We start from the raw sequence: 26,452 nt of genomic DNA on the forward strand, positions 1-26,452 counted from the left end.
GTTTAGTGACATTAAGTCATAAGTTTCCCAATATACAAAATACAAATTTACATGTATATATATACACACACCAATACAAATACACTGTTTCTCCATGAGAAGGGGAATATAAATGAATATACAGAGGAATAGAGAATATAACAAAAACAGTTCTGCAACTCTGCGAGACTACTTTATTAGCCAATATGATTTGGATAACTTCTAAACTTAAGTCTACAACAAGTTTCATTTAAATTGATAGTTGAATGTTTGATTTGACAAATTTGAAATGACTTTGCTGCTTTGCAACTGTAGAAATGATTGTTGGTTTTTCACAAGGTTCTTAATTTGATCTCAGAGAAGACATGACACTATGAACCTCTAAGTCATTTTAGTGGACCAATATACAATACACAATGTATAATATTAACCAGCATGAGAGTCAATGCAGGGAGCAACCCAGAGGGGGGGGGGGGGCGTTTCATAAAGCTGTTTGTAAGTTAAGAGTGACTTTAGGAATTACTGGTGATCCTTTCTTGTGGTAAATGATATTCAACATTAAATGTTCATTGGCGCATAAGAAAGGTTCACCAGTCTCTCTTAACTTACAAACAGCTTTATGAAACAGCCCTGGGAAGTGAGCCAGAAGTCCAAGTTGTCATCTAGATTGCTTGCTATGTAGATTTCCTAAAGATTCACTCTGAATCAGTATGCTTCCAGAAAGAGACCATGAATGGCCCATAACGCAAAAGCTTAGTAACCATCGTAGAACATTTTTTTTTACAATTGATCACAAAGACTACAATGTATAATTAATTGTGCAAATCAACCTACGATTAATTGCCACCCTTTGTGTTACGGGACCCTGGAGGTTATCATTTCTTTCAAGAAGGCAAGACACACTTCTGCACAGTTTTGTATTACACATGAACTTATGTGAGAATGTTTGTGTTTTTACAGGTGTGTATTAATCAGATAAGGTTAGTTAATCCAGGGATATGCAACATCCCTGGTTAATCTATGAACAACCTTTCATACCATTATCACCAAATAGTGGGTAAGATTACGGAAATGTAAGTTTATAGGTGCAGGTCAAAAAATGTCCAGTTTATACTTGTGCTCCCATAGCAACAAGAATGTGACTAGGAACACAAACAGAGAGCAGATTGACCCAGCATGGGTTTGTTCAGCAAAGTTACTGTGGTTGGAATCTGCTCGCCTTTTGCACAAAGTCTACATGATAATCTGCGCATTATTTAGTTTAGAAACAAATGAGATATGAGATATGCAGCTCAGAAACGCTATGCCAACAGTAAAAAATCTATTATAGCCATTGTCTGAATGACGATTGAGTACTAGACATCATATTCTCCATGTAGCACACATATAAAACAAATCCATTGAAATATACAGTGAATATCTGAGTCCTAGATACACAGAGTTGTGATCAATCTCAAATATGGCAAGCCACTGATGTCACAAGTCTCTATCTCAGAAGTATTATATACATGCACTATCCATAAATTCGCCTGCACAGCCCCAAAATTTAGGACTGGCTTGCAATATGCAATTAGATTCCTCTCCATCAGTTGAAACGTTCAAACTTAGTTTTTTTTCCAATAATTTCCATACATTATTCTTCACTTTTTATAAATCTATTTTCTAGCAATTAAGCAGCTCTTATTTACAGCGAAGAGAATATATGCACATAGTTTCTGCGCTTAACACATCAGTACATTAAATTGTTAACAGACGGATCGAGTGTTCAAAATAATGATGCACACATGAGGGTTCATCATCATTGACAACATGGAACAAACATAGGTATGCATCCGTGATGATGTTACTGGCCACCGTCAAGCAAGATTGAATCAAAGTCAATTATATGTAGAATGGGCCTTGGAAAAATATTATAAGTTACATGTATATAGCTCACAGTACATACATGTATTCCAGAAATAAGTATAAAGTCACACAGACACAAAGTGGTGGGCTCTCACGAGGATATTAAAGGTCACCTTTAAGGATGCAACTATTCGTATAAGAAATGTCTAAAGACACTCAAAAGCATTTGCTATCAAAATCAGTGGTAACTTTTGCACAGTGTTCATGAAACTGCCCTACCATACATGCAATGAGCATACAGCAGTCTCAATTTTTAGACACTAATTACCAAAATACATGTACCTTTACTAATCCGAGCAAATGAAAATGTCTGAAGTAACCTAGGTAAGACTCATTCTTATGAAGCACTTCTGGTACAATTGCTTTGATGTGATAATACTGAATAGAAAAAAAATATCACATTACAATAGCAGAATACACACTTCTGTACAGATAAGCATTTAAATTAGTTGGAAGAATATGATGCGTAAAAAAATGGCATGTGTTTTGGATACGGTTATTGCATAAATGGCCGACACCTTGGAGGCTAACTATGGCCATTATACACTCTGTTGTGCAGAAGAAATCGATGAAGGAAGGTCTAGACTATCAAATAAAAAAGACTGCCTTCCTGACATAAAAGGAAAGAATAGATCTGTGACCCAAATAATGTTCATGCTGAAAATATAAATATAGTTTAGATATATATTTTATATAACAGTGGATTGCATGTGTTTGCTAGGGTTCACTTTAGGTTGGAATATCATCTAGTTTACAGGTTAACCATTGTATTCACCAGTTTAATAGACCAAATTCTTTCCATGCATATTGATGAAATGATGACTTGCTTGTTTTGCTTGGCAAAAGCAAGTTCCTTTCTGACAAACACATTCCTATAAGTTACATCTCAGAAAGCCATCAGGTGTTATTATGGATATCCTGTGTTTGATTAGTGCACCGATTCTGATACCAGATGTATTCCTTGAACCTTCTTGAATGCTGTCCAGTCTAGAAGACCCTTTACACCATTAGTGCATGATATAAGCACTGTCTAATAAATATGTTAAACTGCTCTTCTTGAACCAGTGTTACTAGGCCACACACATTGCAACAATCCACTTTTGTCCTCTGACATCAGAACTCCATCTCCATCCTCAAGAATGTCCTATTGGCTTCAGCCTGTCTGTCCATTAGGTATTGCAAGAACCGACTTCCATCGGTACCTCCCTGTAACCAATATATCTATGAAGCATGGCAGGGATGTTGTGGGGATTCAATTCATTCCAGTTAGGGAAGGTGCGACGTAGGGACATTCTGCAGAGGTGTTGTAGAGGCAGCAGGTCCTGTTGGACTGCTACAAACTGCACTGATCCAGACCTCGTCCTGTATCAAGAAAAGGATACAAATGGAAGCAAAAATCAATCTTTCATAATGAAGATAACATCAAGACCCTATAACATATAGAGATTGACCAGGGGGCTGACTTTTAAAATTGACTAAACACAATCCCCCTCAAAAAATAAATTCGATTTTTTTTCCATCCACTAAGCCTTCAAAATGCTTCAAATAATAGATGCTGATGCCTTACAGATACTTGTAATGTAGCAAGCTTCTATTGTCTACATGTATGACTTTCTTTTTTTGTTGTGTTTGTATTAAAATATAAATAAAAATCCTGACTAACCCTATTTCTGAAAAATTGCATTCATACTTATTCTTTTTTTTTTGGGGGGGGTCCTCTACAACACCTCTGTAGAATGTCCCTACATCGTACCTTCCCAACTAGACATAATCTATGATATCAATCATAGAAATAAGCCCCCCCCCTCAATGGCTAAGCTTAATCTCAACTGGAAAATGATAGTTTATAAACTTTTTTAGGGAAATATATAGTATTAGATAGCTATTTCCTGCAACAATTATCTTCCCACTTCAAGAACAGCTACAGGAACTAGATGGAAGGTGGTACTGTATTCAAATAAATATCTACTATACAGTGCTTAAAGTGGCCCTCTACTCGAGTCCATCAAATTTGGTTCTTTGGTTTATTGCTTCTTTGGAAAATCCATCCATTAAAATTAAGCATAAACCTGACCCAAGCCTTAACAATTCTTCTCATAGCCGACCATACATGTATATGTATAATGTGAATTACAACTTAATTATTTTAATTTCCATAATATAATTTCATCCTTGTTGCTCAAATAACTGTTTATTTAACTATTTATTCTACATAAAGTATCTCATGAAATTTTCAGTTCTACACTTGTTTGACTTTTCTCTTGTTATTCATTCAAATAAACATTTTCTAGGGGTGGACTTGAACTTTAAATGTTGTTCTTTATATCCACCTTACATGAACATGCTTTTACTCACCCAGCTGCTAATACTGTGCCATCAGGATTAAATGCACAGCTCAATGGCTCATGGATTGACGAGACTAGAATGGGTTTCTTGTTGTTGGAGATAGACCACACTCGTAGCAAACTGAGGAAAATTGAGAAGTAAATCATTTGAAATAAAGTAGGAATGTAACTGATTGTGAAATCACTAAGTGACTCACCAAAGAGCTGAACAAGGGAACATTTTGTGAAGCTTGTCAATCCCGATTGTTATTCCACAGCAGTTACAAGAGACAGTCAGACACAAGTCTTTTTCAGCCGATCAAAAATAAGGATTTCAATGATATTGCCAAAGCTAACAGTACCAAGGTACTTGTTGGGACTGATAAAAATGAGACTTATACCCCTTTCATAAACCCAATTATGCGGCTATTAGCAGCATAATTTGGTCGTAAAATTGGAGGAGGTTCAGAGTTATCCGCATAATTTTGATGCTGCTATTACTGTATCCGCATTATAGCAGCATCGGGACAAGATTTTGAGTTTATGAACGCATTTCCAAATAATGCGGACAATTGCCATGGTGCGGTCACAAGGTCACCCTTTTCCAACACAACCGCATCGGAGGGGGCGTGTCCAGTTGTCATGACAATTATCCGCCTTTTTCAGGACGGGCTCTCGTAAAAATAATGCGGCTTATTTTCGGAGTTTGTGAACGCAATTTTTATTGAATTATCCGCATTACTCGTAGGCGGCTAATTGGAGGATGGGTTTATGAAAAGGGTATTAGGATTGAATTCAAAAAGGTGGTTTTGAATCTGTGATTTGAAACCATAGTTTATGCAGATTACATACATTGATTACTCTTAATTCAGCGAGTACATTGAGAAAGCATCTAATCGCGAATGCCCGTTTTTACCACACTTTATTAACTCACATCAAAAGAGAGAATCCATAATCATTGTTGATAATCATTCATTTAAGAAATAGTCTGATGAGCAATTTTAAATTCATTCTATTTGTTTCCATTTAGTTTCAGAAAAAATACATACAAGGTATAAAGAATAATTCAAAGAAAGAGGATACAGCATAAAGAGCTAAGATGCATCCTTTGCATGGCCAAAATTAAAGGGGAATCCAACCCAAATAAAAACTTGCTTTTATAAGGAAAAGAAAAATCAGACAAGTTCATAGCTGAAAATTTGAACAATAGGCCTATTGGACAAACAACAAGAAAGTTAAAAATTTTAAAAGTTGTAAATATTGGTAATCACTATACCCATGGAGACTTCAAATTGGCCACATATGGGATGTCATGGTGATGTAAGGCAAGGACTACTCTTCCATGTACTCCAATACATATTATGGCTAAATTGTAATTTTTCCAAAAAGTTTTATTTAAAATTATATTTTTATTTCATGAGGACATAAAACAATATACTACATGTATCTGGGTTATATTTAGATTACTGCCCCAGGGGAATGGGTACTTAGGAGAAAACCACAAATCCCTGATAATAAAGTACATGGCCTATGGGAAAGTTGTCCTTGCCCCTTGTCATAATTTACTTACCCAGTTGCAAATTTGAAATCTACATAGTATTAGTGATCTCAATTTTAAAACAACAATAACTTTCTTATTGCTTGACCGATTTCTTTCAAACTTTCACCATTCTGTTTGATTTATTTTTCTCCTTCACAACACACCAGTTTATGGCCAAGGCTGGATTCCCCTTTAAAGTAAAATATGAATAAACAAGACACAATCGATAGGATAAATAACAATAAAACCTATTCACCAAAATCTCAAAAACAGGCAAGGGAATGAATGAGCAACATTGACTTACTTATCATCACACACTGAAGCAAAGTGTAAACCTGATGGAGAGAACGAGATATCCCTCACGTAGTGATCGTTGGAACCTCCCGCAAACATTGGACTCAATGCAGGGTACACATGACTATGATGAATGAAAGAGAGAGAGAGAAAAGAAACAAATTTGATCAATAATGGTGACAAATTAATACTTGCTTACTTAATTCATCATTACAAGCGGCCAGCTCCAGCAAAGCGTAAGAAAAACTTCAACTTTGTTTATAAATTACATGTATATATCACAATGCAGAGTCTAGCTGAAATCCATTTGTTTATACATGTGCACTTGCCCCGAAGAGAAATGCCAAAATGTAGAGTGGTTTAATACAAGTATTGCTAAATGTACATGTAGGTGATCTCCCTTAAAAATAACCAAGCATTTTGACTGTTTGTACTAGTATGGATTATAATATAAATTTTGGCTACAAATTCTAATTTTTCATAGTACTTCTATTTCTTGTTTATGATTGACATTACTTCATTATTGGAAAAGAAAAATCATACAAAAGAGAGTGGGCAAAGCAATGGAATATATCACTAATAATTTCAAAAAGTTGATATTTTTATATTTTGATAATAAAGCTCAGTTACCCCCCTCCCCCCCATAAAAAACGGAAGCACTGATAGGGAAGACAAAATAGCACTTTTAAAATACAAAGTCCACTTGAAGATCATAACCCTTTTAAGTTTCCCTCCAGGAACATGCTACATGTACATGTAGTATTGCAGCTATTTCATCGCAAATATCTATCTCTCAATTGGCTTAAAGGTTTTTTAGTCACTGCTCTCTCTGACCTGAAGTTAAGTGGCACACAACAATTACACTCTCATAAAAAAACTAATGACTAAAGATACGGAAGATTCATAAAATTCAGAGCAAAAAGCACCTTTGCCTTGTGAACTTGCTACCTGCAGTCTATGGGTCACATCTTTCAAATTGAATAAAATATAGGTTACTCTTTAAGTCAAACTTGAGTATAGTTGCATTGGTAAATATTCTAAAAATTTTAAATCTGCGTACAAGTACATGTGCATGTACAATAAGCTCTGACATACATGCAATTTAAGTAATCAGCTATTTAATCTCAAGTTACAATGTAAGCTGAGAACCAAGAAAGCGCTGAAGTCTCATTTCACAAACTTCTCATTATCTGATGCAATCCTTGGAACATGTTATTTGAATACAAATTCTTGATGGTGCTATAGTCTCGTTGATACGTGTATTAAAAAACGGACTATGTACAAGTACAGGTACATGTACAACACTATAAATAGGGCACTGCAAACACAATCACTTCTCGTGAAGACATTGATTGTAATCTGATCATACAGACATCATAAAACTAGAAAATATTCTCTTACATGTAAGTGTGAAGTCAAGAGAATGAGCTGGTACATTAGATTGTTTATTGTGCTGGCTGCTTAATTACACAAAGTCAGGATAATGCTCAAACCTTAAAACCCAACAGTGGGTACCTTTGGGTGGAAAATGGGATAGGCCTACATGTATTTACATTTAATCCTGGAGATTGCTAAAGATGATTTGACTTTTATTTGGGCATTTTAGAATAAAAAAACATTAACATTGTGTATATGTGAAGACTTTGTAGATTTTAGCATTGATTCTGAAATAATTCCACATGCTTTATACATGTACAGTTTTTTTTTTCTGAACCATAACTCGTGATGCTGTTTAGAGCCACCCATTAGAATGACAATTTTCTGTACCAATGAATTACTACAAGCATGGATCCTACTAGGATCCATGCTACAAGTAACCCCTCCCCCAAATCTGTTACCTATAGGGGAGGGCAATTTGTCCCTTGTGTACAAAAGTAAAAATAGAGGCTTACCCAGCCCACTTGTTCGGAAAATCCAACAGAGAGAAGTTTTATTCATGAAAAACATACAAATGTTTTTAAAAATGATAAACTCTGTACTTAAAAGTGTTCATGACTTATACTGCAAAAGGAGTTTCAATCTTTCAGAATAAACAAATCATATGGAGTCTTGTATGCCTGAAATCACATGTGATATGGAGGATTTGAGGAGGGACAAAAAAAAACAATGTGAAAGCACAACAAAGCCTGGTAACACATGTAGGAGACTACGCTTGACTCACTTCAAACACGCGGGAATGCACGTGAGCATCGTTTCCCTGACCTACATGTACATGTATGCCACAGCAGAATATGTGTACACAAGTTCAATTGCACGTGTCAATAGTGAGATTGCTCTGACCTCCAGATTACAACTCGTCTGTATGTATTTTGGATAGCACCAGTACCCGTTGTACATGTTCATGTTTTGGTGGTTAGTTGCCTGCAGGTACTAAAAATATCTAGGTCAATGATACCTCCTAAATACATTAACATCAAAGCCATTACAACTGGTAATCATACAAGTTGATAAAACCAACAAAGTCAACCAAAAGGTAATGAAATTTGGCTGGATATGGAATAAAAAAATGCTTTTCAGCACTGAGAGCTCACAACACTGGATCTGAGGATACATGTACATGTACACTGCTGAAGTGGGTTCCCTAGCTTTGTGTGTTAGGAATTAGAGTTGAGAATTTCACATGTGAATCCCATCATTACTTTTATAAAAATGTGGTCGAGCACTCTAAACTTTTCATATACAGGATTTTTTAAAGGGAAAAGTGTGAGTCTTTATTTTTTCAGATTTTATCCATATCACAAGTGGATGTATAGTAGATTCCACTGTGTTGTGCTATGGGCATACAGTATCTTGCATGAGTGCTCAAAAATTGTGAACAATTCATCAATCAACAAAGTGTCATGGATGAGAAGGTAAAGTGAAGGATTCCCTATTCTTCTTATCATGAAATTTTGAAGTCTCTAAAAGTTTCCTAAAGAAGTTAAGAAGTGATAGGAGTCTACAAATACTAAACAATGGTCTGTATCAAATCATCAAAACATTCTTGGCAGCCACAGGCTGGATCAATCCACTTTATCCTATTTTATTACTATTTTTTGGACTGATTTTGAATAAAAGAGGGGCATTATTCCATTCTTAGAGTTGGAGACTATTTGCAGGAAATGTGCAATCACATGATTTTGCCGTCTTTGGAATGGCAAAAAAATATGGGTCCTTGGTCGGGGGGGGGGGGGGGGAGGCACTTCTATTGACGAGTGGATACCATGCGCGACCATGAAGTCTGAAAAAGCACCCTAAACACATATTTTCCATACTCTGAAAATGCACCCCTTAACAAGTATTGGCATGTGAAACCCTACCCTTAATAAGTATTGGAAACAAAATGATACTATTGGCAAGTATTCCCTGAATTGAACCCCTAAACAAGTACAGCGATATTTTAATTGTTATGTCATGGACTTCGGTAGTTTTACCTTTACCTACATCATTGGGTAACTTAATTCTATCATACAGAGGCCTATGAAGGAATATTCCACTGATAGGGAATTCTCAGTGAGTAGAGAAAATTCCACTCTGGGATTTTTCATTCAAATATTTAAAAAAATCCAAGAGGAAAAATCCCCAGGCACTCCTCAGTGGAAATTGTCTCACATGTGCACACAAAAGCTTGGTGGCAAAGAAGGCACCATGTCGGGCAGGAAAAGTGATCCAATATGGATTCATTTCCAGAAATTGAACATAAAATGGGCTGCAGTGACTTAAAAGGTTTATAAGAGAAAGCTTTTCTCAACCGTCAAATTATGACTGTACTACATTACGTTAATGTGATTTTTATAATTATGTTATTTAAAACATCAAATGTATGATAAATGTAACAATACGAAATAAGAGGCATGTTAAATATGTTGATTACATGCAGGTATCATTTTTTATTTTACATGACAGAAGTAGTCATGTGTAGGCGAAGGATCAAAACTGGAAAACTGCCAACAAACCTTTTCTCATTGACTTTTATATATTACATTTTTTTTACAAACTGCTCTCTGAAAAGTCTTTGGATTATGTGAAAACTTTATGTTAAGAAAGAAATTGACTAATAATAACTGACAAAAGAGCAGCTGAGCTGACAGCAGCCCATTGAAGAAGATCTTTCCAATCAGCGTTTCTTGCTCTTAGAATTGTTTATTCCTCTCAAGATTGGTCTTATTACATAGATAAAAGTTTGAATTTTCTGAACAGTAAAATGAAATGCACATTTAATATATTTTGGTAACCGATATTTAGCTTAGAAAAAATTATTTGTTTTCAAGAAATATACGTGAATAAACAAAGCATATTTTCACTTAGAATTCATGCTTACACCACATTGATATTATTATCAATATAAAGCATAGACATTCTTCTTCACGACTGAACAAAAATTATGAAATTTAATTACATAGCTTTTTTTTCAAAAACCACAAAAAAACACGGCAATATCCATCGCGAAATGATTGGAATTGCAATTGGATTGCCGAATCATTGCAAGGCAACAGCAGCGAACGCACTTTGTTTAATATATCATTATGAACCCGAAAGAGGTAGAGACACGGTCTATGGACAAATCTGTACGCACGTAGGTTTTTTTATAAGTGCAGGGATCCTGGTTCGAAACTCTTTTGATTTTTTTTTTTGGTTCGGGATTTTTTTTATTATATTCCTTCCCCGTTCCTACCGGCTCTTTTTTCTCTTTTTATTTTCTTGTGAGATTCTATTCAGTCCTGTATTTATTAAATCTTACTTCTTAATTACCGCTTTTGACTTTCAAGTTCTTGATTAGATTCTCTACTTATATTACTTGGGCAGCGACTCACTCACTGACTGGAGTGGAGCAACACAATGACGACTGCAGCGGACAAAATCGATCTTTACAGTCCACAATTCAATAAAAACGGGCAAAGGAACACAGTTCTGATTCACGTTTGGCCTAAAGTTGTCGAAAACAGAAATTGAATATCCCATTACATGAAGAAAACGGTAAATTTGGAATATATTGAACATGTCAGTAAGGTGATTCAGTGCATGATGCACAGAGAGATGATGAGCTCGTCGATTGTGTGACGTCATTATTCTCGACCGTTTTCGGCTGCGTGATTGTCGGTCTGGGGGGCTGAGAAGAGTGTCTAATAATTTAATTTCTTGCATTTCCACGACATCTATAAGACTTTTTAGTAACATATTTGTGCATAAAAAGACAATACCTTTCCATCCATATATAATTTGTCTATAATCATCACTTTCGTGCATTTTCTTCGTGTGTGTACTTTAAAGGCATAAAGTACATCATTTTTAAGACATTTTAGTCTTTATTTTTCATACCCTCGCAAATTTGACCCTGAACACGTAGCTTTCCTATCGAAAAATAGATACCCTTTTTTCATTTTTTTTTTGACATCCTTATTACGTTACGTACGTAATGAGCCCTATCTTGAAAAAGACATCCTTATCTGATATGCGGCGGGCTATAGCGGGCAAGTTACTGGTCACGTGAAGCAGACTGATGGGCGAGGGCTCGGGCTGCACCCTCGCCTGTGACAGTAGTTTTCCCACTAGCCTGACGCATATCGGATAGGCTAGGTCATGCATGGTATCCACTCGCCAATGTTAATAGCCCCCGGGGTTCTTGGTTGAGCAGAGTTTAGGGCATGGTCATTGTATTAGGCTATCTCCACCGATCATAATGGCATACCATTTACTTATAAATGTCTTTGAAAGTAATACACGTAATAGCTGGATTTATTAAGCGCTCTTTGCCTGAGGATACAAAGCGCTGCTATTATTACCAGCCCCCCATACCCCCGCTGTGGTGCCAGATAAGTGCTGAAGCATTCAATGATAATAATAGAGTTGTAGGCATTTCCCTCATATTGAAAGACAAAAATCATAACCACTAGACCACGACACCCCCACAATAAAGAAAAGTATTTTAAAGACAATCCTTTTCTTTAAAAAGGAGCCAAAGGTAACGGAAAAAATGAATAGGTAAAAACACAGGTTACTGGTATTACAAATGGACATGATTACTCTATCGTCTCTATGTATTCAATTTATTTGGAAAATACATTACCCTCACAATGGCACGTAGCTTATCTCACTGTCACAAGCTACATTCATAACAAATTTCAATTTCACAATCTGGATCCGGCTTCTCACCATTCCTAAGAGTAGGAATAAGAAATCTAGCCAGAATAGGAAAGGGTTCATTTCCTTTAATAGCTGAGTGTGTAAACAAAGGAAGTGTTCTTATACATGGTTCATACAACAAGGGCCACAAGGCCACGTACACTCCACAACTGCAGGAGTGTACTCAAGCAACATTTTTTGGGGGTACATTTGACATGTTGGCAGGAAAATGGTGAATTAATACATTCTAAAATACTTTATTGATGCAAAAAATATCAAAGAAATGAGAAAGATAATTGGCTTTCATAAAGGGATCTAGGCATGAGAGAGAACTTGGTAGAATTTAAGAAGCATCTTTTTGGTTTTGTGATTACACAAACCATTCTTACATGTACAAAAATAAGATATCAAGATCTTTGGTATTTTACAGTGATAGGCTTTAATTGTTGACACATACTCTCACAGTTGGCAATATCTGCTTACTAAACTTGTTATCATCCTAGAATTGTGCGTGTCAAATGTCAATACCTTGACAGGTGACAGAACTTTTGCTCCTGCGACAATTGCTCCTGGCTTAATTTTGTCTAGGATGTACATGTAGGGTTAGGGTTGCAATTGGGCTTTATGGTCTGGTTTATGGTTAGGTTTAGGGTAGGATTTAGAGTTAAACCCAGGGTTGAAGATGGTCATTCGATTAGTGTGTGGAATTTAGAGCGGAGCAATTACCGCCGAAGCAAATGTCATGGAACCCCTTGACAGCATGAAATCCTCTGCCTTCTCTGTATGCCCATGCATGAGGTATTTAAGTCTCTCACTCACAGTGAGAGGGCCATGGTTATCTGGCTTGAGTTCACAAATTTTATACTTTCACTTTTCATCACCACTCCTCTCATAAAATTGGATTAATTTGAGAGCCTTCACATCTTCTTCCTGCATCAACAATGTAAGTCATCTGCACAAATACTCATACATGAACGATGGCTCTAAGACTGAAATTCCCTAACTCACAGTGAACTTTAATTTAGCACATGCTATGGCATGATGGCCAAACTAGAAGATACATGTATGCTGCCCAAGTTATCATGACTACTACTGGGTAATCTAGCATGCTGGCTGTATAACGGGAAGTATAATTTGATTCAAGGGGATTTTAGTTCAAATTTTGAGGATTATAATTAGGAGTATGTTTACGTTTAGATTTTATGTCATGACGTACAGGGTTTCCACATGAGCAATGGCACAAAAGCAAAATGTACAGAATTCTCCAGTTTAATCAATCAAACTTGACAGCATCTTGAAGCAGAACTCGGCTTGAGGGATAGAACAGAAAAATAGAAGAGGATAGGATGGAGAGGAGGAAAGAAAAAAAAATGCGAAAAGGATGACAAAAAAGGGAGACGGGAATGGGTAGAAAGAGGTGGACAGCAGAAGAGCCAAAGACAAAGAAGAAACAAAACATACCTGAACTGAATCAGAGTCTGTCCGGTATGAGGGTCCCAAAGAATGACCCTGGTATCATAGGATGCAGTTGCTAGAATAGCTCCATCCGCAGAGAACTCACAGGACATCACCATGTTGTGATGACCATGCAGTCTTCGCAGAAGCTTGTACTTGTTGAAGTCCCACACGATCACCTGTACAAAGATTAAATGGAATTGCTTCTGTGAGAATATGAAGTTAGAAATGGGTAGATAAATATATAAAACCGGAACTACTGGCATGCTAGAACAAAAAACTGACAAACTTATCATGCATTTTGCATTGGGTTAACGATACATTTGATTTGTTCTAATAGTAACTTGTTGATATCAGGTTCAATTTTCCCTAAATTTGGATCTTCCAGTGATTTACTCCTGCGATGAAAACTGATATCATAAGATAACACAGAATCATAAACAATCTTAGTAGTTGTAAATAAAAAAAAATCAAGCAAGAAAACTGAATGGTAATCATATTGCCATAGTCCCTCTCAATTGATAATTATCATATTTGACATTATGGAAATTCAGTTCTTTGACTATCTACTCGTCAGTCTTTGAATTATTCATTTATCAATGATTTTTCCATACCGATCTCTGCTCTCCAACCGAAGCCAGCATGGAGCTATCTGGTGAGATGGCGCAGCCATAAACAGCCTTGGGATGTCCCTTGAGCGTAACCACCATGTTGCCATCGTCCTTCATGTCCCATACCTTTAGGGTGCCGTCATGACTTGCGGACACAAGAAACAGGCTCCCATCGGGGTTGAACTTGATGTCCCGAACAACGCTCCTGTGGTCTACAAGGAGGACATGTTCCCCTGACATAATCAAAAGAAAGTGATCTAAATTAGTAAGAAGTGTGAGTATGCTGGTTTGCAAACACAAGAAACAGGCTCCTATCGCGGTTGAACTTGATGTCCCGAACAACGCTCCCAGTGTGGTGATTTCAATCACATAAAGAACCTTGAGTACGCTGGCTCGCGAACACAAGAAACTGGCTCCAATCAGTGTTGATCTTGATGTCCCGAACAACACTCTTCTTCTTCTTGATGATACTCCTCAACGTCCCTATTAGAGGAACCACCCGAGGAGGAGCCTTGGGAGCCCACTCCTGTGGGTTACGAGAAGGCTAAATGTACCTTCGCCTGAAAGATTCAATAAAACCTGATTTTAATTCAGCAAAAAGCAGAATCCAGATTGAGCTGATAATCTTTAGCATTGTTATTTGAGTTTGATGTTGTTAAATATAAAACAAATTAAAAAAGTAACACCCTTCAACTTATTATTAAAATAAACTTCTTTTACATGTACTTTCAATTTTCATTTCCATTTCTGGTATGTAACTAGTATGGAATATATGTTCATCTATATAGGGGATGAGAGACAAGAATAATGTAAATGTAGATTGATACCTATATAGTCATCACATATTTAGGTTATATTCAATTTGAATTTGCTATAAAAACAACATTCTAAGTTTGAAGAAGTGGGGGGTTAGGACTGTCCATATTTTAACAGTGAGTTGTCAGTGAGTAATATCAAAATATACATCGTGTACATGTATCTTACATGTATCTTCACTTGAAAAGTTTTGTTTCTTCAATTGCTCTATTTGTTTTATCAAACCTTTCAGTAAATAAACAGCAGTCATTCATTTTTACATTACATGTACATGCATACTGCCACCAGATGTCAATTTTGTAGCTCTTCAAACAGGATTCATTTCAAAAAGGCAAACTAGCTATCAAGTACATGTATGAAGTTGTGTCTTTCTGGATAATAGCCAAGTTCCTGCTTGGCATTCCTTTGATATCAATCACCCCATCAACTATATGTAGGCCCAAAATTTTGTTATCTACTTCACTGCTATTTAATCAATAATCCTCTCTTGCTAGACAACTACATGTGCCTGCACATGTATGTGCACGATATGGACAAAAATGCATACCAACAACAAATCTTTGAAATATTAAAAACAAAACAAGAGAAAAAATAAAGATGTAATAAGAGACAAGTGTGAAGATACAGTAAAATAGACAGCATTGGAGTAGACATACAATCAGATCAATGCACATTATGATGAATGGAATTTAAGTTGGAATTTGGAAGTACTGAATTCCTGAAAGACATACATATACTGCATCATCAGAAAGTTGAGATTTAAACAAGTGAATGATTGGACATGTATGCACTACTTTTATTCATTTTCAAGCAACATTTTATCTCGGACTCAGAGATTAAATCAGGTTTACAATGTACATGTACAATACCTCATTCACATTTGCAGAAAATGTGGCACAAAAATAACTTGCTCAGATTCAGATACAACTTGCATGATCCCACCACAAGCTCATACATTGCAAATACCAGCAAATAAATTAATATACAAAAAATTAATCACGGTCATTAGATCCTCACTTTTTTAACCAACTGTCCATCAAACAAATAGTGGTAGTCTAGCTACATGTAGACTTTCTTGATAAGCTACAATACATGGCATATGAATCAATGACTGAGGAATATTTGCTAGAAAACCAAACGTCTCATTCCGTTTGATTGGGTCTACACTTGTACATGAGGTATAAAATGTCCTAAAAAGTCATTCATGTATCAAAGCTTTGTAAATTTTGATGAATTGATATGAATTCAACTACAGATGTAAAGGAGAGTGAATGAAAAGGGAACCTGTGGGAGGAAGGAATACTAGCTAGGACATTGTATCTTAATAGGGGTATATGCAGACCTTGGCAGAAAACCAAGGAAAATCAACCTACAAGAATTGTCTATAGCCCTTTGTACAATCACAATAGGGAATAACTATGGCGCAATAGCTCAGTTGATAAGAGTGGGGGTTTCAAATTCTGGTGATCTGGCTGCGATTCCCAATTGTTGCACTGCTATTGCTATTTGGTAAGGCATTCAAATCCCTTATCAGGTCCTTTGGAGAGGACCTTAAGTGGTTCGTTCGGTCTCCGGGGGGGGGGGGGGGCACTTGACCAAAAAAGTGGTATGGGTGTGCCATGGCGAGACAAAAAACGGGGGCCTTGGAGCGGGCTTATTGTAAAAAGGAGGGTCCTCGGAACGGGCTTCAGAACTACAAATGTTTGTAAAAACTGGGGTCCTTGGAACAGATCGCCAGCATGTGAGTGCATATGCATCCCTATAGAATGGGCATGCGTGCATGATGCAGCTAGCCCAGCAGCACGGCCGCCGGGGTGATAATCGGACAGCACTCTGCGGCCGCTTTTCACCAAAATTGCAGCTTATTCTAGCAGATCAATGCGACCGGAATGGCGTAACGAAAAATATGTGAAGCTTTGGAGCGGATTTCCTCCTTTTTTTTTCTCACTAAGAAGATAATGATCGCTAGAGGGTATTCATTTGTCTCGCAATCTACAATGGTCAACAAGGAAATCCGTGATCACTCTCGCAAAAAGTGTTCACTGGCTTTCTAGGAAATTCGTGATCACTCTCGCAAAAAGTGTTCACTAGCTTACAAGTTCACGAGCTTTCGAGTGCCGCTGCAACTCTTTATCAAGTGACACGGATTGTCCGATATCGTACTCTATTTATACTAACCTCCAGGAAGGAGAGTACGATATCGGACAATCCGTGTCACTTGATAAAGAGTTGCAGCGGCACTCGAAATAATGAACCTATTTAGTATTAAGAAGATAATGCTTTGGAGCGACTTTCTTTGTTTTTTTCTTAATAAGACAAAAATGCTATGCCTTGGAACGGAAATTTGAGTGTAAAATGGGGGCCCCCTCCGTGGAACAAACCCACTATGCATTACTGAGTGCCCCCCCCCTCCCCCGGGTTCGGTTCCCTGGTTGCTCGCTGACAAGCATTGATGCCTTCTTAGCAATCAGGTAAAAAAATCACTGCCAATTATCTTCAGGTCCCTGGGCTTCAATACTATAAATTCAAGGCCACGTTTTTGGATGCCAAGTTAGAGAATAATCAAACTAGCATAATGCTACAAATTTCATCAAAATTGGAATATCAAAAAAAGTTGACATCTTAAAGTTTTGCTTATTTTTCACTAAACAGTTACAGTACATATGCACAAGTCAGTGACATGCAAATGAAGCAGTCGATGTTTCTCATTCACTATTTGTTTTGTTTTTGTTTTTTTGAATTATACAATATTTCATTTTTTTATAGATTTTACAACAAGGATCAACTTGAATGAACCATATACATATGTACATTAGTATCAACATTGTCTTACATTACAATTTAAGGGATTAACCTGGCCTTTAATTATGAGTGCAACTCGTGAAACCGATTGCAATGGTCTACCAATCATGCCTAATATCATGAATGCTCATACATGTACACACATACAGTAGAGTATAGTGTAAATTAATCTTCACCGATGTACATGTACTGTACTGTGCATGTTTCGCCAGGCACGAAAGCGGCTCATGAATACATGTACTTGAATGTAATTTGCATAATAGTTATGAATGTAAAGTTTGTTTGCAATTTACTTACATGTTGTACAATACATCTTCACTGATTTACTGTGCATTGTTAGCCAGGCAAGAAAGCGGCTCATCATTATAATAGTCATGTAAAGTTTGTTTGCATTACTTACATGTTGTACACATCTATGAGTTACCCGACTCTGAAACACCAGAAATACTTGAAGGCAGGGAATCAAACCCACATCCTTCGGATTGAAAGACCCGAGTCATAACCACTAGACCATAAAGCCCCCACATTATACAAGAAAAAATATCACAAGTCCTGGTGTTGTAGCGGTGTGCCTTCACACTGAAGGAACACCGCGACAGTCACGGGGCTGTACCGCTGCTATTACTATGACTAGCCTAGCGATAGTTTGTTGCGAGTTATTGCGAGGCGAGGTTATCCCGGGGTAGTTTATTGCGGGTCCGAGAATTCACAGTGAAGGCAACACCGCTAGTCTTGGGACAGTCCCGGTACTGTAGCGGCATTTGTGGCCAGTGTGAAGAGGGTATTAGATGCCTTTAAATAATGTGTCTGAGAGAGCACATTATTCAAGGCCGAATCATGCGTGTACCACACAGCTGCTATGACAATAACATGAAGCTTAACATGAGCACGTACATGTAATGCTGATTAGATGGGGCATGAGAGGAAACTTGTCTTGATGCTGTTCCAAGGAAATGTTTTCTCCCAGGTCCAAATGAATGCCCTTGCTTTGAATGCCCTACTTTTCAGAACTGTTTTCACAGAAAAGGGCATTGGGCATACACCTCCAGCTTAGTACAACATGCTGCACCAGTACTTCTGGGTCCCGTCTCACAAAGAGTTGTGATTGATCAAATTGACATCAACCATATGGAAATCCATCATTGTCATATTTTTTCCTACAAGAAATTTGCACAAGGTCCTTTAATAGTAAAGTAAGAGGAAGCACACCATTTTGTCAAAACAACAATGAATGTAGAGTATACAAGTACATGTACATCATATATCTAGAATTAAAAAAATATGAAATATGCAGTTTAGATGTTGGCATTGCCAGCTTTCCATACAAAATGTGGTTGGGGTTGATCGGATCAATCAACTTATTGTAAGATAGGGCACTGGACCCCTGGTGTACATGTATGCCTATGAACAGATCACCAGACCCCCCCCCCCCTTTCTTTCTTTTCAAATTCATAGACATTTTTATTGCAACTGATTCCAACACACCAACTCTCCACATATCTTTACATGTAAACGTATGTATACGAGAGAAAAAATAGCGGATACACTGAATCAGGCAAAGTGAAACTGGGCAATTTTTGGCAAAGGTAAATGTGGCCATCGCCAACAAGCTTCTTTTTTTTTGGGGGGGGGGACTATCAATAATAGCAAAAGAGACTGTAAGAGTCAATATCACTTACCACTTCTGACGTTATATGTCTTGATCTGTCCATTTTTTAGCCCTATGGCCAGAATGACTGCATTGTCGAGCTTTTCCGGGAAGCCAAAGAGGCGGTACGAAAGGCTGCATCGCCTAGACTTCTTATCAGGGACAGAGGTACCAAACGTAAGTGACCAGACGAGATCTTTGCAGGTTATTGTGATGACATTCCGTTGAGTGGTACGGTTTACCGAGTGATCATTGGCATTGTTGTTCTGGTCGTTGTCACTGTAGCTGGAAGAAAAATAAATATATAAATAACAAATTTCCAACATTGCTCATAGAAAAATTGGAAAGAAATCAATTTATTAACAGAATACAAAATTAAGAGCCTTTCCCATGGAAGAATGTACTAAATTAGAAAAAAATATGGGCAAATTTTTATAAATAAGAAATATGAATAGCTCAAATTCAGAGCGTTTTTTTTGTTCCATATTAAAAACATGTAAAATGATGATTGTATTCTATAATCTTAATACAATAAAAAAAAGTGGCACACATTTCATTTAGTAGTGCAGCTGTAATGCTCTGCACTAAACAGAAGAATTTCCAGGGAAGAGTGGGTACAAACTAAAGTTTGAAACATTAGCGAGGGCCCAAGGAGCAAAGGGACCAATCATACTAATACATGTTCCTTTCATTTATTTTTCTAATCTTTTGTTTCGTTAAAACTATTCTATTCTTATTTATATCAATTTGTTGAGCTTATTTAATTTAATTATTAATCCATACTTATCAATTTAGATTTTTGTTATTATATTATTACTTTTTTCATCGAGTTCATCACAACAAAGAAAAATACTGTAAATGAAAACACTTGGTGATCCTGCAGGCGAGGATAAAAATCCAAAATTTTCTGACTGAAAGATAAGAGTCAGAACCATTACAATATGTATGATGCTTCAGTAGGGCTTGGTAAACTTCTACTCACATATTGTGATTTTCCTTGTCCCATGGGATGAGTTTGACAATGCGGTTGCCGCAAGACCAGGCAAAGTAGGAGTGATCTGGCGCAAAGGCCACGTCCCACGTCTCAGGTGCAGACCTTGTGGTATGAAACGAAGGTAAGACTTCACGCTGGACCGGTGTCTCAAGCTCGTTGATCACTGAGGCCTTGGCTGAGGACAATAAAAAAAGAAAATCAACCTATATATATTTCGCTGATTTTTTAGTTCAATCAAAGAGACTTGGTATACAACAGTATAGATGTACTGCTAGATGAGTTTGAGTCTCTTTGAACCATATTCAAAATTACCAGAAGTCAGTAATATGTTTTATTTTTGCCATGTTTGCCAAATAATTTCTGCCTGCTTGCGCATTCATACACTGTACAGAAGTCCTCACATGTATAGTACATACATGTACATGTAGTATAGTATAGTATACATGTAATATAGTACATCCTACATGTACACTACAGTTAGCCCCAAGGAAAGCAAGGCATTTTTTTTTGCCTTAACAGAACCCTGGACTCCTCCTACAAAGGCACCTGAGGTGGTCACGCAAAATGCTGTAGTCACCTTTATTTTCGACAAAGCCCTTAAAGGGGGGGGGGGTCATATTCTGAACATTGTAAAACATGTTTAGGCCTACATGAATACACTGTACTCTTGAAAGAGGGGAGGCAATTTAAATTGTGCAAGACCTATATGAAATTCATTTAAATCAAATTTGTTCTCTACAAGACATTATGGATACTTCCACTAATGAGAATAAAATCACTGTTCATGTACAAGATTTGGGCCTCCTCTAAAAGGGAATGCTATAAAAAAAATCAAATAGGCCTACATGTACAAGGTATATTGACACCCCATGCTCCTCTGTATTCAATAACCACTTTCATTCCATATGTTCTTCATTGATCATGTACAGTACATACTGTAGCCTATCTATTGCAGGCCACGGCTTTGATTCAAGTCCACTCAAAGTTTATATTTGCACAGCAGGTCTGGAAATCTAATCAGAAGCGATCCAGAGTTGCGAACCAAGTTCTTTTTATTCATGGCGACATGGCGGATGACACAATAACCTGAAACTAATAGGTCATCCTGTATCCAAGTGACTTTTGTAAACCCTATAAATGGAATTCTTGCACAGAAGTGTATCAGAATTTAAACACGAAGGACTTTAATAATCGAAGGCCACCGTGGCCAAGGCATTGGGTGCCCTATTGATTGGCTTTATTGCCTATAGTCCCGGCATGTAGGCCCTATGCCTTGGATTTTTTGTTGTGCCCTTTTCAATTTTTCCCACTAGTGCTACTGTAGTATGTAGGCCTATCATAAAGAATGTACCCTGTAAAAAGTGGCAGGGATGGCCGGAGTGTGTGAATACAAAACTGCCTCAAGCTGAAAATACAGGGAAATACTACAAAACATATTTTGGGGTATTGCCCAGGTGTTCATCAAGCATATATTCTAGCATTTCCCTGTAACTCAATGTACAGTAGGCCTTTAATCTTTGTAATAATGCACTAGATCCAATTTTGTCAGTTCTTGGTAGAAAAATTTGAATAAACCTAATTTCATGTAATAAAATACAAATTTAAGAACAAGTGGGGATATGACATCATCAGCCCTCCTCATAAATATTAATTAAAGGGATGGTCCGGGATGAAAGAATTTATAGCTTAATGAATAGAGTAGAATTCACTGAGCAAAATGTCGAAAATTTCATCAAAATCGGATAACAAATAACAGAGTTATTGAATTTTAGAGTTTAGCAATATTTTGTGAAAACAGTCGTCGTGAATATTCATTAGGTGGGCTGATGATGCCACATCCCCACTTGTTCAGATGTTGTATTTTATGAAATTATTTAATTCCTCCAAGAACTAGAAAATTGGATTGACAACTGATTTAGTGCATTAGATATTTATTGCTCCAACTTATTTCATTATAAGGGAGACACATTATTCACACAAGTATGAAATAATGAAAAAATTATGATTTCATGTAATAAAATATTTGTAAAGAAAACAGAAAGTGGGGATGTGACATCATCAGCCCACATAATGAATATTAAACTTTAAACTTCAATAACTTATTATTTGTTATCTGATTTTGATGAAAATTTCGACACTTTTGCTCAGTGCATTCTACTCTTTGTATTTCAGCTTGGACCATCCCTTTAAGACATGCCTAGAACTGTTTCACCAGAATAATGCAAATCTTTAAAATGCCATAACTTTTTTAATTTCTAGTCCGATTTTGATCATAACAAGTCTGATTTTCTTTATAAATCTGTTTATTCATACATGTATCGTTCTCAGCCAGGAGCATCCCTTTAAAATATGGTTATCTGTGTGCTTTTCTCTTTTCTGATAAATTCCAAAGCATGGAATGGGATGAAAATTCCATGTTATTAACTTTGTGTAATATATTCCTGATTGATTTGTACATGTAGTATGATAAATGATCAATGAGCCTTTTATAAAGAAAAATAAAACATTGCTGACATACAGTTGAGGCCGAAAGTTTACATACACCCATGGAATTCAGTAAAATTTGTTCACTTGCCAAACATCAAATTTACTATATCTTCAATAATATACATGTAAATACTACCATGAAGAATTTGGTATCAAATGAAAGAGCATATTGAGCTCTTCCACATGATTGGAATACCGTTGAGATCAAAGTATATTTCAGGTGGAATTTTCTTTGAAGAAAAAAAAGTAATATTAATGCCATTGTATTCTATTGTTGGTTTTTTATATTTTCAAACATCGTTTCACAAAAATATATAAATGTCAAATTTATAATTTATATTACATTTTCTATCATGATATGTCACCACTGAACAAAAATGTGTAATCTGTAATGTTTGTTTTGATAAGTAACTAGCACAAATATGAAATGTTTTTGTCAAGTTTTTATTTTTAATTCGTCTAAAATAAGATTTTTGGGGAAAAATTTTCACCTGAATATTTTTCAACTCCTGGTGACAAAGCAATGTGATGAAGGGGCATGACATACTCATTAATTTGATATCAAATTTGTCATGATAGTACAAATATTTTATAAGATACAGTAAATTCTATGACGTCTGACAAATGTCAGCTTTTCTTTGAATTTCCTGGGTGTATGTAAACTTCTGGCCTCAACTGTACATGTACATACTTTAAATACATGTATCTCAGATTTTCATACTGGAAATTAACACAGGCTATAATGTAGCAGTCAAACTGAAAAAGAATAAAGAGTTACTAAAAATCAGACAAACATAACACTGAAAATTTGATCAAAAGCAGACAATGAAAAACAAAGTTAAGAAATTTTAAATATTTACATGTACATCATTTCAGTGAAACAGTTCTATGCATGTCTTCATGAATATTCAATGAGCAATCTGATGTTGGATCTCCCACTTGTTTTTTTTTTATTAGGTACCGGTATATGAAATGTAATTTTATACATTAAAAAAAAAACGATCTGCAACTGATATGTAATGAATTAAATCTTACTGCACTCTATTTTATTATTTAAGAGAGACATACAAACAGGTATCATTCACAAACACATATATGAAAAAATGAAATCATTATGATTTCACATAATGTACATGTAGGAAAAAGGAAAGGGGCGATTTGACATCATTCATGTTGAGCATATTGTACAACTGTTTTCCAAAATTATTGCTAAATTTTAGAATTCAATAACTTTTTATTTTGATCACATTTTCAGGATTTGCTAAAAAAAATTATTCTATTTATTTAGAAAAAAATTATTTTCAGCCTGAGGTTCCCCTTAGAAACAGCTACTACAGTCCTTAAAATTAGCATGTTACATGTACATAAAGATGACAGGCCTTCTTGATTGTACATGTATGTTATTCACATCAATGACTCTTTACCAAAGCTTTAATATCGTATGTACATATGAATCAACATAAATGTATGTAGGCTACAACATGTAAATTTATAGATGATTAGAAAAAAATTACATGCATAAAAAATTGCCAATTTACTAGGAAAAAACACATTTTATAAATACAAATACGGAAGTGTATCTGGGCATAAGCCCTAAATATTGTAGCATTTTGATTTGGTACATGTACATGTACATACCTACATACATAATGTCTACATTTGGATAAGCAGGATATTTCATTTGGTATTTTGGGGTGATATATGAGTTGTTTCCAAGTGTTCAAATGCACATGTACACATGTAGGCCTACAGTGTACCTCAAAAAAAATGTACATGTACATGTATTATGGCAGTATCTAAAGGCCACAGCACACCATACGACTATTCGCAATCCAATTTTGGAACAGATCGCAATTTGCTCATTTCCTGAAATTTTGAATGGAACATATTTCATTTGAAGTTAAAATTAATTGAAAGAAGTAATATAACCATTTTGAAAGATTGCAATCCTTTACATGTATTTTAGAGTAAAGGCCAAATTAGTTACAAATCGTAGCCAATCGTACGACTGCTATGACGTATATTACGACTAGATATTAAATTCACTTTTATTCTAAGGATGATAGCATAGTCACAGATTTGACAATAGGTATTCGTACAATAATTTAGAACAAGGGTTCTCAAACTATGGCCCGCGGGCCGGATCCGGCCCATGGAGCTTCTCTATCCGGTCCGCAAGACTCTGCTGGTTTTTTTTAAATCACTTTTAAGTCACAATATGAACATAGCTCAATATGATTACATTGTGTATCCATGAAACCGCAATTATAAAAGTAATGGCAGTCAAATTAATTTGACTTTTAAACAAAGTTGAGTGGAGTCTTTTCTGTCTGTTCTACTTCCTTATTAGATGACCAGTACATGTACATTGAAAAAAAAGTAGTTTCACGTCAAACGTTGATAACACCTTGCATTTGAACACAGCTGCGAACACATTCCAACACGCGATAAATTTGGTTAAAATGAAAAACTTAATTGCCGGTTCAGTTTAGCGGATGTTCGCAGGGGTACATTTTCATCATTAATTGTTAGCCAGGTCAAGATGGCATCAAATTCTGCAAAGAAAAGAAAGGTGGATGCTAAAAATGGTGTTTTCCATGAAGAATGGACAGACAAGTATGCATTCATTTTGCCACAATCAAGCACAAGGCCAATGTGTTAGCCAATCTACTTTGACTACAAAAAATATTGATAGGCCTACTACAAAACATTATGTCTCTTCGATTCCAGGTATGTTTTAAAATTGAGATACATGTAGGTACAACTACATTCCTTTTCCTTTTCAATACTATTCATTGACTCTCGCTGTATTTTGAAATCTTTTCTAATTTTGCCTGTGTTCCATATTATGAAACTGTTATAAATTTTTAAATTCTCCCAAAATAAGGGCCAGATTGCACCAGAGAGCGTCTAGGACCCCGGCTGCAAGGGTCTTCGCACACATTATTTTTTTCTAAGTATCAATTTTAGCCTGGCCCTTTCAGGTTTATTTTGAGTCTCATCTGGCCCTTCGAAGAAAAAGTTTGAGAACCCCTGTTTTAGATTTCATTAAATTAATTTTTTTTGGGGGGGTGGTGAAAAGTTTTATCTGACTCACTTGTACCAAAACTGTAAGTGTTATGGGCACCTGTACATGTGTACATGTAGACCTAGGCTATATGTAGGCCTACATGTATGCATGCACATGTACGCTGCTTGGAAAAAATTATTTTAGGCCTACTGGTTTAAGCTACTTTTACATGTACACTGTACACATGCACATCACGCTTAAAATTGTAAGGGTATCATTATATTCACTGGCGGATCCTGGGGTGGGGGGAAGCTGGCCAGTACCCCTCCCCCCTTAGAGAGGCACTATTAACATTTGTAATGTAAAAATGCTGTTAAAACACAAGTGTGCCCCCCCCTTGAAAGTGGAGACCCTTTTTTGTGCTTTTATACAGTATCTCTTTTTTTTCCTCTGGAAAATGTGCCCCCCCCCCTTTGGAAAATCCT

At 36.3% G+C, this 26,452-nt stretch overlaps 1 protein-coding gene across 2 annotated transcripts in view; it reads right to left on the reverse strand.

Moving 5' to 3' along the window:
- Positions 1-996: 996 nt before the first annotated feature.
- LOC121408172 (WD repeat and SOCS box-containing protein 1-like) overlaps positions 997-26,452 on the reverse strand; it is a 28,147-nt gene continuing 2,691 nt past the window's right edge. Inside the window, exons 2-8 of one of the 2 annotated variants that reach the window (XM_041599530.1) lie at positions 20,459-20,645; positions 19,508-19,755; positions 14,214-14,443; positions 13,606-13,778; positions 6,053-6,166; positions 4,240-4,350; positions 997-3,246 (exon numbers count right to left, since the gene is read on the reverse strand). In XM_041599530.1, coding sequence (XP_041455464.1) covers positions 3,054-3,246; positions 4,240-4,350; positions 6,053-6,166; positions 13,606-13,778; positions 14,214-14,443; positions 19,508-19,755; positions 20,459-20,645 — 1,256 coding nt within the window. In that variant the 3' untranslated portion in view covers positions 997-3,053. Of the gene's footprint in view, positions 3,247-4,239; positions 4,351-6,052; positions 6,167-13,605; positions 13,779-14,213; positions 14,444-19,507; positions 19,762-20,458; positions 20,646-26,452 lie in introns of both variants that reach the window. The other variant, XM_041599529.1, reaches the window with a different exon arrangement.

The sequence above is a fragment of the Lytechinus variegatus genome, chromosome 2, assembly GCF_018143015.1.
Source record: "Lytechinus variegatus isolate NC3 chromosome 2, Lvar_3.0, whole genome shotgun sequence".
In the NCBI taxonomy this organism is placed as follows: Eukaryota; Metazoa; Echinodermata; class Echinoidea; order Temnopleuroida; family Toxopneustidae; genus Lytechinus; species Lytechinus variegatus.